The 14,421-nt window shown below is 38.9% G+C and overlaps 1 protein-coding gene across 1 annotated transcript in view; it reads left to right on the plus strand.

The window, feature by feature from the left end:
- The window catches only part of LOC139736228 (sphingomyelin phosphodiesterase 3-like), a 103,531-nt gene extending 100,564 nt beyond the window's left edge, over positions 1-2,967 (plus strand). Inside the window, exons 5-6 of the mRNA XM_071646960.1 lie at positions 2,064-2,235; positions 2,776-2,967. Coding sequence (XP_071503061.1) covers positions 2,064-2,235; positions 2,776-2,967 — 364 coding nt within the window. The remainder of the gene's footprint in view (positions 1-2,063; positions 2,236-2,775) is intronic.
- The last annotated feature ends 11,454 nt before the right edge of the window (positions 2,968-14,421 follow it).

The raw sequence follows: 14,421 nt of genomic DNA on the forward strand, positions 1-14,421 counted from the left end.
TGACGAGGCATCCGTCCTCCATTCTTATTTCCCCTTCAAGTGATGACTCCTTGCCGTTTAATGCCCATCGAAACGAACTCGAAGGCCTCCGATACTGTTCAACGCAGAGTGCACTGATCCCACTCGATGGTGTTGATTTGATTTGATTTGATTTGATTTATTTTGATTTGATTTGATTTGATTCGATTCGATTTGATTTGATTTGATTCGATATGGTTTGATATAACTTACAATCTGCATGGAAAAGAAATGCATTTCAATACAAAAGCCAATACATAGCAGGTTGTTCATCGGGAAAAACATAAATTGACATTAAATATAGTACACGAAGAAAAAAAGTCATTCGAAATGTTAAACTATCATGTACGATGATTCAGGGGATAGGCTTTGAATTTGCAACATCCAATGTGCTAATGAGGAAAGCAAAAAAAAAAAAAAGATCGATTATCTTTGGAAAGAATGGTGTAATCACGTCCATAATGATGTAGGGAAGGGGATGAGAAACAGAGATAACAGACAAAAGGGCAATATAGGAAGGGGGTATAACTGGTAGAAAAGAAAACAGGAAAGAAGATTATGGGAAAGAAAGGGGAGAGAAGAGAGAAGAGATAACAAAAGAGATGCCTTTAGAGGCATCACTTGGCCAGATGCTGCTCTGCTCAGCGGAGCGCCTGAAAGAAAACATTGAAACTGTATCCGTTTGACGGCGAATCGCAACTAACAATTTCGAGATTCGTCCGTTTCTGTCAAATGTTGTGTTTTCCCTCCTCCAGTCATCGATGCAGACTATGTTTGTCTTCTTCAGACTCGGATAATTTTCCCTCATACGTACCACAAAACTATTTTCATTACACATTTTTTCTTCGTTGGTCGTGCTTTAAAAAAATTGACTGAATGCCTTCCACGTTCTTGGTTCTCCACCATTATTTTGTTTTTGTTTTATTGCAATTGTTTCTCAATTTACATTTCATTTTCTATCAACAGCATGGAGAGTGACCAAAATACCGAACATTCTCTCTCTCCCAATCGATATCTTTTCCTATGGAAGCGTTACCAATGTAGGTCTCAAAATATTTTCTTTTAATAACACAAAATATCACTAATAGTTGATTCTCTCTTTGTTTCTGCACCTCTCTCTCTCTCTCTCTCTCTCTCTCTCTCTGTCTGTCTCCCAATAAAAGAAATAAAGTGAATTGATGCGCTTGGTGCACTTATTACAAAATGTGCAATTGAAGGAAGTAGACATTTTTCACGCGACAAAAAGAAGAAGAAGAAGAAGAAAGAAACAGTTCATGAAATGAGTATTCAAGGTAAAACGTAAAACAAACAACTTCTGAAGAAATTACAAAATATAAACATTGCCTAATACAAAGTTAGACGAATTGAACATGTGTCTTCCATAGAGTCAAAGCAACGTATACACTGTTAAAAATGAAATCATTAAAACATTATGTAATTGGAGTTCTGTGACATAGTGGATAAGACTCCCGACTCCCAATCGGAGGACCCAAGTTCGATTCCCGCCCAGTGCTTACATCCCTGGACAAGATGTATTTACCCACAATGTCCCTCTCAACCCAGGTGTATAAATGGGCACCTGGCAACGCTAGGTTAATAATAATGGCAGGGCCCTCTGGTAGAGCAGTGGCAACACTGAAGAGGCTACCCTGGATAAAGTAGACCTTAGTATTAGTAGTGGTAACAGTAACTTGAATTATAACATTTATTTTGTTGTGATATGCGAACTGTCGAAGAACGTTTGAAGAGTTTTATAGCAAAACGAGATAACTCCATTCTAGTAGATTTGAGAAATTTACAATTAAAGCCGCTAAAAAAATCAACAACAACAACAAAAGAAAATATGAGTGGTATTTCATCACAACTTTAAAATTATTCCTTGTTATGTAACAAGTAAGGCATCTCCGGAAAGGATTTAGTTTTCTCCATCTGATGGTCGACTTAAAAAATGTTTAATATGTTTAAAAATGATGCCTAACACATTCTGCGATTAAATTCTTCATTGAAATTACCTCTTTCTTGTATTATTCTGTTTCTTCCTGCAGGGTGTTAGAAAACAGTCAGAAGAGGAGTACGTACGTGGAAGACGTGGAGGTGTGGGAGGGAACGGAGGGCCAGTTTGCCTGGAGCACCTTTGACCTACGCAATTACCATGGTAACGGGAAACGGCGCGTCGACTACGTCCTTTACAGCAACTACAACACGCACATGATGCAGGTAAGTCATTGTGCAACCCTCGGATTCATCCACCCCATACTATCTAGAAAACGGAAATGCTGGTAATGAAAGGCCCCGCTAAAAATGTTTTCTCCCCTCAGCCTCCCCTCCCCCATCCTACTTTGGACATTCTAGTCTTACGGTACTGTACTTTCATGATATCTTAATAATTACGCTGATTTTTTACAAGAGCGATGATATACCCTTCTCTATAGACGAGATTTTCTCTAGACTGCATTAATGTAACCGGCGTCTTCGCCTCTGTGTGGAAACCTTATTTTGTACGCCTGTCAGTCCACGTCTGTTGTAAATGCCAGAATTTAAGGAAATTTGTGTAAATCGATTCAAACTTCACACTCAATTCATGAGTGTAGGCTGGGAGACCTTCACAATGTGTCCACTCTGATCAGATCTAACGAAGTCGAGTCAAATCAAATCGCATAAACCCATATTAAACAAAATCAAATCAAATCAAATTAAATCAAATCACTGACAATATATCGGTTGTTGTATTTTTAGTTTGTTTTTGTAACTTTTCAGGAGTGTCGGGACTACGCCTTCGTGACTCAGCTTGCCACCCTCACAGACCACATACCCATCAGCATGACCCTGACAACTTCACTGGGACCGAGCTGTGCCCGAGTCTTGCCCTCCGGTGGCAGCAACCAGCCGGCCCGCGACGAGGTCGATCACCCGCGACGATGTCGGCTGCAGTACGAAACCACCGTATGACGAAGGCCCAACCGGTGTCGTAGTTCATTAGACCTATTTTCCCCGCATTTTGTGGAAGGATTTCATTCATTGTTTTACTTCTGAGTCCTTTCTCATAGAACAATACTGGAATGAAATGGTGACGAGGACTTGTCAGTGAACATGAACTTCGCTCGAAGCAGACAGTTGGTTTACCACACTTAAGATTATAATCATTGAAACTCGCAGGCTTATTGTTGGCAATCCCTTATCTTCATTTACAGTCCCTGAGTAGCCCCTAAATATTTTGATCATTTGGAATATGGAGAGTGTTTATGATACACACAAAACAGATGTAGAAATGTAGAAAAATCCTATGTAAACTCCCCTTTTGATTTGTCCTGCGGACCTCAACGCCACGAATAAGCAAGGTACACCCGGTTGTGTATTTTTTGTCGATCGTCACCTTGCAGTTAAACTCGCCTTCTCCGTTGTAAATTGCAAGGATTTTCCTTTCAATTACGACGGAAAGTTAAAAATGTTCACCTTGAAATTCTTGCTTGACGAGTAGGAGATCACCGGAACACAAGATATTGGTGTCATGTTGTTAGCGTGAAGACAAAGTTTTGTGTTTAACAATGGTCAAGAGAAGTTGCAAAACTGGGTTGCAGGTTTCATTTTTGAAGGGGGTGCTAGTAGCATAGGAAAGAGTTTAGGAAATAATTCGCAACTTTCAAGGGCCTCATGGTATGTAGGAATTCAAACGAGATATACCCCTCCATCAGGCTCTTAAAATCAAAGCTTTCCAAAGGGTGTACTCCTGTGGGATAGTCTGGACGTGTTTTAGAAGTATATGCTTTCGGTAGTTTTTTGTTCTGCAATATTAACATAGCTAATTCTTGTGTTTAAACTACAACCGCAGGTTTTGTGGAGTCCCGTTATACAACAAAGCATGCGACAGTTAAACAAGCTTTATGATATATAATAATGGAGCAATGTGACTCCATTAAAAAAATAAGGTACCGCAACCAGATTACCATGGAGATAAATTTATCACAGAGATATAAGATTCGATATGACTCGGCTGTGTTTTATGCAATCTGAATGATATGGTCATGCTGTTTAGAAACATGCCCTTGATCTTAATAGGGTAGAAACAGATCGAAAATTTGATATTACAAAAAAGAAAAAGAAAAAGAAATGCAACACTCAAATTATGCACAATATGAACATGAGTACAGCGTCTATCTTTTCATTAACGATTAAACACAACATTTTATACATTCAATTCTGTCGTTTCCGGCGACGTAAAAAACAAGCAAACAAACAAACAAACAAAACCAGGAGGCCGTTTCTTAACGGGGTTAGCAACTACAGAGGGTGTTACAATGATCGCACTTTACAACAACAACAGCTAAAATATTAGTAAGCTGGTTGGTTGTTGCTTACTACTGCCACAGTAACTGCACCTAGTGTGGATTGCAGTTGTATGGGAACAATGGATTGTGGCCCAGATGTATACTGCCAGTGGAAACCATTGTGGATGATGAAGAGATCCATGGAGATTATTATGTAGATGACTATTTACCACCAGTTATGTATAAGATACTGTAGATAGACTTCTTGTAACGTATGTAGATGATTATTGTTCAGTTGGTATTCAACATTCCTATGATGATTTTGTATTAACATTAGCCATATGAGAAAAAAAAAGTATTACAATGTGTATTAACATGAATCACTATTCGTTTTTGTACGATCTGATAAACATGATAAATGCAGACGTTTTCTATGGGGAAAAAACAACGTAGTGCATTTGGCGTTACTTGTGCGTCTTTTCATTGTTTCACACTGCATAGTTTTTGTGAATCAATGCATGTAAATGCGGATTCTCTTTTTCCCTCTCAGATTTTTTTTTTCTCCGTCGTCTCTCATCATTCCTAGATGATATTGTGTTTGCATTTTTTTTTTATCTATGAGCTCGGTTATTGTATGAGAAAGAAACATGCATTCTAAAAGAAAAAACATATATGTTTGGTCAAACAGACTTCACAACAGTCTATGCAGAATCTCTGTGTGAAGACAACGAGTGGCATGATGTAATGTGATGAGAAGTTTCATCTTTGACAGAACGAACGGCAATGCTTGCAATGGTCTTGGAACAATCATTTTAGAAGAGGAAAATATGTGGTTGAAAGTGTGTTTTCTTCTTGCGCTTCATAAAAGGTGGGACAACGAAAGTTTCTTTATTTAATCTTTTGATTAAACAGAAGAGAGTTTGGCGAGAAAACAAGAGTAAATGTATACGAACCGTTAAACAATCGCTATCAAAAAAAGAGAAGTTTACTAATGTAATCAAATTTTATGTTCTCAGTCTTTTTGTGTGTGTGTCAGCCTGCTCAAGATAAGACAAATTTTAATATTGTAGTACATTTTATGCTTATTAAATATGTAATCACCATTTCATATAGAGCTCTGGTGCTTTTTTTTCTATTGATATATTTCGGAAACAACGGCTGAAGGAAATGCATCTCAAACTTATTTAGTGTGGTAGAACGTAAGTACTTACATTGTTTTGAGGATATATCTCTCTTGCGGCACTAAAAGTTTACTGGGCGGGGGATGTACTTCCATTCATTAAAGTCATGTGCTGATACATGTCCTTATGTAGTATAATATATCGGCTTTATCCTACTCCGATTCATATGAAATCCGATGGTATGGATTTTGGCTGCATCATCTTGACACAGGTGCGACTATATAAATTATGACTTACGTGTGATAACATTATTTTTATTTAATAGTCACGACAGGAGATGATGCTGAGAATTTGGACAAAATCCTTAAAGTCGAGAATTTGCTCAGATGAAGCTGAGAATTTGGACAAAATCCCTAAAGTCGAGAATTTGCTCAGGCAGCGATTCGTAAATATAAGTCTGCCCGTTGCTTCGTCAAACGATAGTAAATGCTGAAGATAGGAAGATTCTTAAATCGGACCTAGCACAAGAATTATCTTTCAAAGTATTTTAAAAAGGAAATCAAATAATGTACATGTCGAGCTATATTCCACATAATATATGCAGCATGCACGTTTGCCCTTTGGACATTAAATCCGGTGTCAGAGCAGTGCATCGTTACAAGTTTCCGTTTACAGTTTGTTTATATACGATTAATTGTTATTTGTGCAACAATAGATAACATTTGAAGATGATTAAGAGGAGGTAAAATGAAATGAACGATTCAGAGGAAGCGAAGTGAAAGAAAACGTCACATTCCATTCTCCGGTTTTGGTGTGAATCGATAAGGCTTTCAGTGCACAAAGAAGTGGTATGTTGTGGAGAAAATAATATGATTAGAAAAAGAGGGAAAGGAGCATTGTTTGTCTTCTCATGTAGAGCACGTTGGCTCATTCCACATGGCTTCCACCTCCGGAAGTGCATTGTAGTAAGATAGTCATGAATCCGATTCATATTGTTTTAATTTTCATTTGTGAATTATTGATATGTTCTATGTGACCACTTTTTGCAAAAACAAAGGCCTCTTCCTGAACTCTTGTGCAAGTCCCTATGCTCATGATGTACGTCTTTAGTTATCGCTGTCTTAAGTGCGTGACAGTAACATCTAATCATGCCTCCTCCAACACCCCCGGCCATCCCCCACCCCCCACCCCTATCCCCACCCCACCCCTTTAGAAAACGATACCAATGCATTGCATTACGTATTGTAATCTCCTACATTGGAGTCCAATTTTCTTTTCCATTGACATACTGATGGTGCTATGAGTTTAGTCGCAAGAAAATGCAGGTTGGTTTCTGCTCATCTCTCTGTTTTGGTGCATGGAAATTGACATACAACGATGCGGAAGAAACAGTTGGTATTTTACAGATTTGACATTACCATTCCTCTACCACCTATTGTATCTCGTTTGATTTCATTTGTTGTATATCAAACCATTGTTGTGTTACCCTTTTTAGTTGACCTTCTTTTTATATTTCACATTCCTCTCGTTCGTCAAGATATATTTGATTGAGTTTGCTGTGTGTACAATAGCTATACTCGTATGGAAACTATCACCATTATCTTTAACGGTACCTGGACTACACTTACATTAATTTCAATACATTAAAACTTCAAATCATAACGAATACCTCTATTTTTCTGTGCAGTGATTAATTCTTGACTCCTTTGTCCAATAGAGGGCGTAGATAAGAGACACAAACCTACGATTCAATTCATCATTGAGACACAAACGCATAAATAAGAGTGCACACACACACACAAAACATACATACATACACACGCGCGCGCGCACACACACACACACACACACACACACGTATTCCAACAATAGGCACTTGTGGGAGTACCCCGTTATTTTCTGTCCATAGACGATTACTCCCACAATGTCATTTTTACCTCCGCAGTGTCTGAAGCCAAACATAAGATGTAACCCCCACAATGTACCTCTTGCTCGTCCAAGCACACACACACACACACACATGCACACACAGACACAGTCATAAAGACGAATGGATCCCAATGCTTATTGAAAGGTATGAGTCAGTAAGAATACGCAATGAAAATCAGAAACAAACACACAAGAAAAAGGAAGTCCACGTGAACAAGAAACTCCTACACCCAAACACAAACTCAAACACATGCATAACTCACTTTGTCAGCGGCAATATTATGCGTGCTACTAAATGAGAGTGGTATAACGACAAAAAGAGTCTGTAATTTAGTTCAATCGACAGCTCATTACGAAGGGTATATTCAACATTCAAAATAATATACACATTAACGCATGAACACATAGACACATAATTATATACAAATACTTAGTCCATCGGAGGTAGAATTATGATCCAAATTATGTAAAGATCAAAATAATGACTGCATACCCCCACCAGGACCTTAAAGAACGCATTCTTTTTACAGACGTTTAAGAGCATTTTCATAGGTCATTTTCATGACAACTTAATGACTTATCATGATTCACAAACGGCTAAGACACGACAGCAAAAGACAAGTGAAATTGAGCAAAATCGACCGAAAAACTGAGAATGTTGGGCATACAGTTTGTAATTTGATACCACTGTGCATGAATCATCTACTACTATCAACCCCTTTGGGAATCCTAATGTTGCTACTTCATCTCATGATCGCAATTTTATATGCGGATAGTTCGAGATCTGAGTTCAGCTGGAAAACCGCCATCTTAGTTTATTCGTAAAAAACAAAGGAAACCTTTATGACTCTATACGAGACATGCTAAGGACATCACGACTGCGTTTCTCTTAATAAACTTTGCACACATTCAAAGACGAGTTAGAGTAAGAAAAAAAAAAATCACACTTCTTGGATGATTATCACTTTTTATCTCTCCCTCACCAGTTCTCTGACTGAAATATTTCATATCGTCTAAGGAAATGAAAGATTTAAAGGGATTGTACAGTATTGGTGGAGGTGAGAATTGGGCTTTTAACTTTTTGAGAGATACCAAGAAAACACTTATGATATAGTACACAGCATACCATTTTAAGAGGAATACAAAGTTTATTTGCTGAAAATCGGGTTTGGAATGACTGAAACATCCAAAAGCAAAGTAAAACAAAGCAACCGTAATAAAGTGTGGGTCCCACACTTTGTTAGAATCGGTCTTTTTTGGATATCTCAGCCATTTCAAAACCAATTTTCATCAGATAAACGTTGAATTCCTCATAGAATTACATGCTCTTTTATATTTCATAAGAGATTTCTCATTATCTCACCAAAAAATGTTAGAAACCTGAAATTAGGTCTCAATCAAAACTATACGAAATGTTTCCACACTGTAAACTATGACCGTTGAAAGTTCTTGTAAAAGCCTTAAACGGAAAATTTTTAGTCGGTTTAAGTTATGTATGATTGCTCTCAGAGTGCTTCGTATGACATTTCTTCTTCTAAAATGGGCTTTGTAAATAGAGTCTCTTCAGTCTGATCGGTCAGTTATCATGCATTGATTTTTGCTGATCCACACTGAGCCATGCGTCCGGTAAAATCCGAATGCATGGCTCAAGCCTTGCACAACGATGTAGGTGTATCGGATGCATGATGGGGAAAAGGTTGAATTTCATGAATTTACGGACCCATTTTATAAAATGAAGGATGCACAGACCTATTTCGTGGATCAGTGAGAATGGATATAGTCTAAAACCCACCAGCTGCGCTCAAGGGTTTAAACAGTTTCATTGTTAGACTCGCGCATCCACTTCTCACCGATCCACTCTGTCCCGCGCGTCATTGTATATCACAAAATGGGCTTTAGAATTTCTGCAATCTGATTGGTCAGTCGCAATAATTTTTACTGATCCATACTGAGCCATGCGTACGTTGAACTCGTAATACTCTACTCTTTCTTATCATATTAACTTAAATTTGGACTGGATTTCCTCTCTAAAGCTAAATCATAGTAGGCCTACTCGTAAGAGCTCAAAATTCATCTTTCGCCAATTCAAATTTGCTGGCAATATATCGGAAGCTCTCTCAGCAATATATCGGGAAGTTCTCCCTAGAAACTTGTGATGATTCAATCGTGTCCAAGCAATACTATTGAATTGCATGCAGACAAGCTGCATGCTATTCATTCTTGCCCGCGATGGATACCGCTACGGCCCGATGTTTTGTAATCGATATAATCGAATGTAAAACAGCACATAGCAACCACGATCGGGTAAGCTCTGTACCCGATACCCGAGTACCTCCGGCAAATTGTTTGGCTAATACATGTAGTTTCCATTTTCGTCATTACCCATCAGTAATCGTTTTATCAGGGTGTTCTTTTACACATCTCTTATCAGAGAAAAAAATCGACAGTTCTTCAGGCACACGAGAACTACTCGTATATGTTTCACTTTAAACCACGGCACTCTATAATCTTTGCAAAAAACTGTGTACAGCTACATCACCGGGTATCTCTGAAGCACAAAATGGGGTATAGGCTGAGCAAGTAGGATTTCCCTTCTACGACAAAAGACGTACATTTTAATGTATAAGCTCGGGACCACTCCCTTTATACCAATACAAATCAAATCCTATCACAGGTTACGACACCTTTAGGGCCCAGACAGGACTTACCACATACTGAAGGGGAAAGTAGTATTTTGTGTACTTGGAATGGCTCAGCAGATCGAGGGTATTCGCTCTGGTTTCCCGACTTGACGAGCAGGTGGGAAAATTCAAGTCACGAATCAAGCCATTAAAGCACCACGGTCCCTGCTGCACGCTCTTGCCCACGCGTCCTTGGATAACAACTTCTTTAGCCATCGATTCTCGACTGTACTGAAGCACACGTGTCCTCTGGTATCCTTGTCTTCAACCATAGATTTCTCCCCAAGGCTGTTGCTTCAAAGAAACTATAAGAACAAGGAGAGGAATTATAATCCTGAGTCCATGCAGCAGGAATGTCTGATGTGAGATTACATTTCCGAGAGAAATCGGGGAAATTTGGAAAGATTCCTTAAGGCATTTGATCTTGTCATCTGCACAGTGTGCTGCTTTGATACGAATGTTGATGGAACAGATTGATACTCTTGAACTGTATCTTGTCGGTCAATAGTAGCATGTGAAATTTTGTAAATAACCCCCTTCGTCGACATCCCCCTCCAAGGTAAAGGGAATGTCTCGCCGGTGATCGACCATACTCCTTTCCCTGTCTTCACCTCGAGGACTTGTCATAAGATATCTCACCATACTTGTCATTGCATTACACTCCCGGCATTAGATACTCGAATGTAATAATCACATTAGGTCTCACATACAGCCGAGAAAGACACACAGACAGACAATAAAACAAACAGACGGAATGACGACATTCTATCGAATGTTCTCAGGGCAACTCTAGACTGTCATCATTTCGGAGATCTGGATTCTCAACAGGCAGGTTTACTAATGATTTGAACAAGGTGCTCAATTCAGCTGCTCCCATTTTATCCCCATGTCAATTTCCTGATTCCAGTTTCATGGTATTGTTGCTGATAGTTGGATATAGGACTCTGGCTAAGTCTCTGAAACAAATTTAGTTATATAAGTACGTTCTATCTTGGGTCATGTGAGGAAATTAGGCTACTACATAATTATGACGAAGCCTTTAGATACCTTGGTTTTCAAGGGTTTCTGAGCAACATTATTGTTAACTTTCTATTCAGGACTTGTACATGCATTTCATGCTTGAATTAAAAGTGTTTACAATGCCACACTCTTTGCCCGTGCCACCCTCAAACGAAAATCGGTCAAGTAGCACCAGAAAATTACGAGGGGATGAAGAAGTTTCTGAGTGCTTTTGTTCAAAATCAGCTCTCGATCTTTATTTTTCTACAGACTTCAAGAACCAGATGGTTATACAAGCATTGGCTAGATTTTAGCGCTAGCCCACACACAAAATAAAAATGCATTTATAATTTGCATCATCATGCTACTTGGTAAGCTGGTTTTAATATCCTGAAATTAGAAAGGAGAAAATAGTGTAATTGGGGACGACGTGTATTAGCAAGCGTCGATGTGAATCAGATGATATCTTCGCTCCCGTGCCACGCTTCATTTTTGTGTAATGAGTTTTAGACATGATTATAAGGACATTATAATCATGTCAAATGTGTTTCATTTAATTATTCATGGGGACAGTAGACATGAGATATTGTTTCATCATCTTATCTCCGTAGATTTTTATTCAAGTTCTCTTTGGGTACTCAGCCGATTGTTTTAAAGATTGCAAAACGCTGACATAGTAACACCATGGACCGGGTCCATGGTAAATTGCGTTGGTTCATCATCATCATTATGATTAGGACAATGGGTGTGATTCATGGTAAATATGCATATACATGTACTCCTACAGACTGACACTTCATCGGTGGAAATCTCCGTTGACATGGCGTGTGTTGGTTGGCAGCACATGCACCAAACTTAGAAGCAACTTCCCTTAAAGGGATGGTATAGGTTTTGTTGAGATGGGGGGGGGGATTCATATTTAAACTCTTTGCGAGATGATTAGAAACCACTTCTGCAATATTTCATTATCAAAGTTCATACCATTAGGGGAATTTCAGTGAAGTTTATTTGATGAAAATTGAGTTTGAAATGGCTGAGATATGGAAAAAAAAGTATAACAAAGTAGTTCTTATAAAAGGTGGGATCCATGCACCTCTTATTTGGACAATTTTGTTGTTGGATATCTCCGCCATTTCAAAGCCGATTTTCATCAAATAAACTTTAACTTCGTCTTAGAATTGTATGCTCTTAAACATTCATTTCAATGGTTTCTAATCATTTCCCAAAAAGTTAAGACCTGAATCTCCATCTCAACCAAACTATAACATCCCCTTAAGAGAGAGAGTCGTGGGGCATCAAAGACGCAAGTTCAGCCACCTGTCCGTCGGCATGTCACCGCCACGACGATTCGGCGCCGCTGCGTCCCGGGGGACGGCCTGGCAAGTAGCCGTAGCACACCGCCTTATTGGATTTGCCTTTTTCCCCCTCTCTGTCTCTACGATTACTGGCGGATTTACCATGGCCCTGATCGCGTCGTGGGTGTATTAAGAGTGGTACACGCAGAAATACAATTCTCGATCTATTTTGATCCAATCTACTTACGTTTTCCAGACGTTAATTTCTATTAACAACTTTCATGTCCGCCTAGTTTACAACCAGTTCACGTATGTGGGCGGACATCGCCAGCATGATATGAAAGATTTATGGATTTATGAAATAGTAAGGTTCACGTTCTAACAGGAACGCATTTATATTCTAAGGTGAAAGGGAGACCAGTCTTATGTCATGGTTGTCTTTCTGAATGAAGAAGTAACAAAGTTATTGTCTTGAAGTGACTGTCTATATCCCAATGGAGATAAACTAACAATCCCTTAATTCCCCTAACACTCGTTCTGTTTGTTTGTTTTTGTCTTCTTATATAGTGCATAATTCATTTCTTACATCCTATCGCAAAGCATAAAGGACTAAATCAAACTTACAGATGAATATCACGACAGAAACGAACATAATTATTTCAATCGTTTTTCTCTAATCGAGCCCGCAGTTAATCTCTTTTTCCACAAATGACCTATTCATTTTGGTCACTTTCACTGACAGATCTTGTCCATTCAGTGAGACATTCATTGTTCCTTCGCGATAACACTCAAACTTGGAAAAAAAAGTGCAATTTGTCATTGCTGTCTTTAAAGTTCATGTGCTCAATCATGCCTGATATTATTTTGTCAACATAATTAGGCATCAACGGAAAGAGGAAGAGTTCCCCTTTTCTCGCAATCAACACTGCTCTCTCGATTGGTGACAATGAAATAGTAGTCCTCCAAAGTTGGATTACCTTTTTTATACGCTCAGTACATAGAGACATATATGTCAGACCGGCATTGAGGAATCTTCACGAAGTTCAGTGTGACATCGCTATCAGACATCATTCTGACACAAGATGGCGCTATACTCCCTCGCTACTCCACGATATGCCGCGCTGTTGTCAGTACATGGGGTACAGTACTCTATCAGAAATATTCGCGGAATGAAATTTTAGCAAATTACCACTGACATTCAAGATATACAATTCAATGAAGACAAGAATTTTAGAGTACATTTTAATTTCGCGAAACTTGGCTCCTCGCGAAATTTGCGAACATTTCTGGTTTCACAGAATGTAAGGTAACCCTGTTTTTTCCTGGGGGGGGGGGGATAGAAATCAATAGGTGCTAACCGCTAACCCTTTCAGTGACAGAGTCTTTGGACAATGTACACGAGGTTATGGGGGTTTCTGTGCCAATCAATAATTATTCAATATATAAAAAGGGTTAAAGAGAGAAGATGGTATTGGCTTTGGGCGTGGATTTGTGCCTAGGGAAAGGTTGAAGGAGGGGGACTTTCAGGCAACATACGCCATCAAAGTATATACCTTTCCCTTACTTCTCATTACTGATAGCTTTTATACCTCCCTCATCATCACCCCATCACAATCACCATCACCACCATCAACCACCACGACTACCACCATCACAATGATCACCATCACCACCGTCACAATCACCACCACCATCACCATCACCATCACCATCACCATCACCATCACCATCACCATCACCATCACCACACCATCACCACCCTGTACGGTGGAAAACAGGGTGAGTTCGAAAACAGAGAGCAAGGGGACTGAAAAGTTACAAAAAACAAACAAACAAACATGAATACAAGTACCACTCATCGAGATGATGGTAAACCGACCTCTGTCATGACGTAAGAGAAATGCAAATTCCATAAAATTTCTTATTATTACGCGCATTAGTCATCATTGCGATCAAAATAAAATACCATTCCATGTTTAGATTGATATGGATGAGCAAAGAAAAGTAAACAGAATTGCTAAAATTTCAGCGTTATAGGACACTCTGCAGACAAATGTTGAATTTTGCCGTTTTCCATCTTCTCATGAATCAGTGATATTAGTGACAGCCGTAT

The sequence above is a fragment of the Diadema antillarum genome, unplaced genomic scaffold (assembly GCF_040938485.1).
Source record: "Diadema antillarum isolate AM-2024a unplaced genomic scaffold, OU_Dant_1.0 seq00000633_RagTag, whole genome shotgun sequence".
Lineage (NCBI taxonomy): Eukaryota > Metazoa > Echinodermata > Echinoidea > Diadematoida > Diadematidae > Diadema > Diadema antillarum.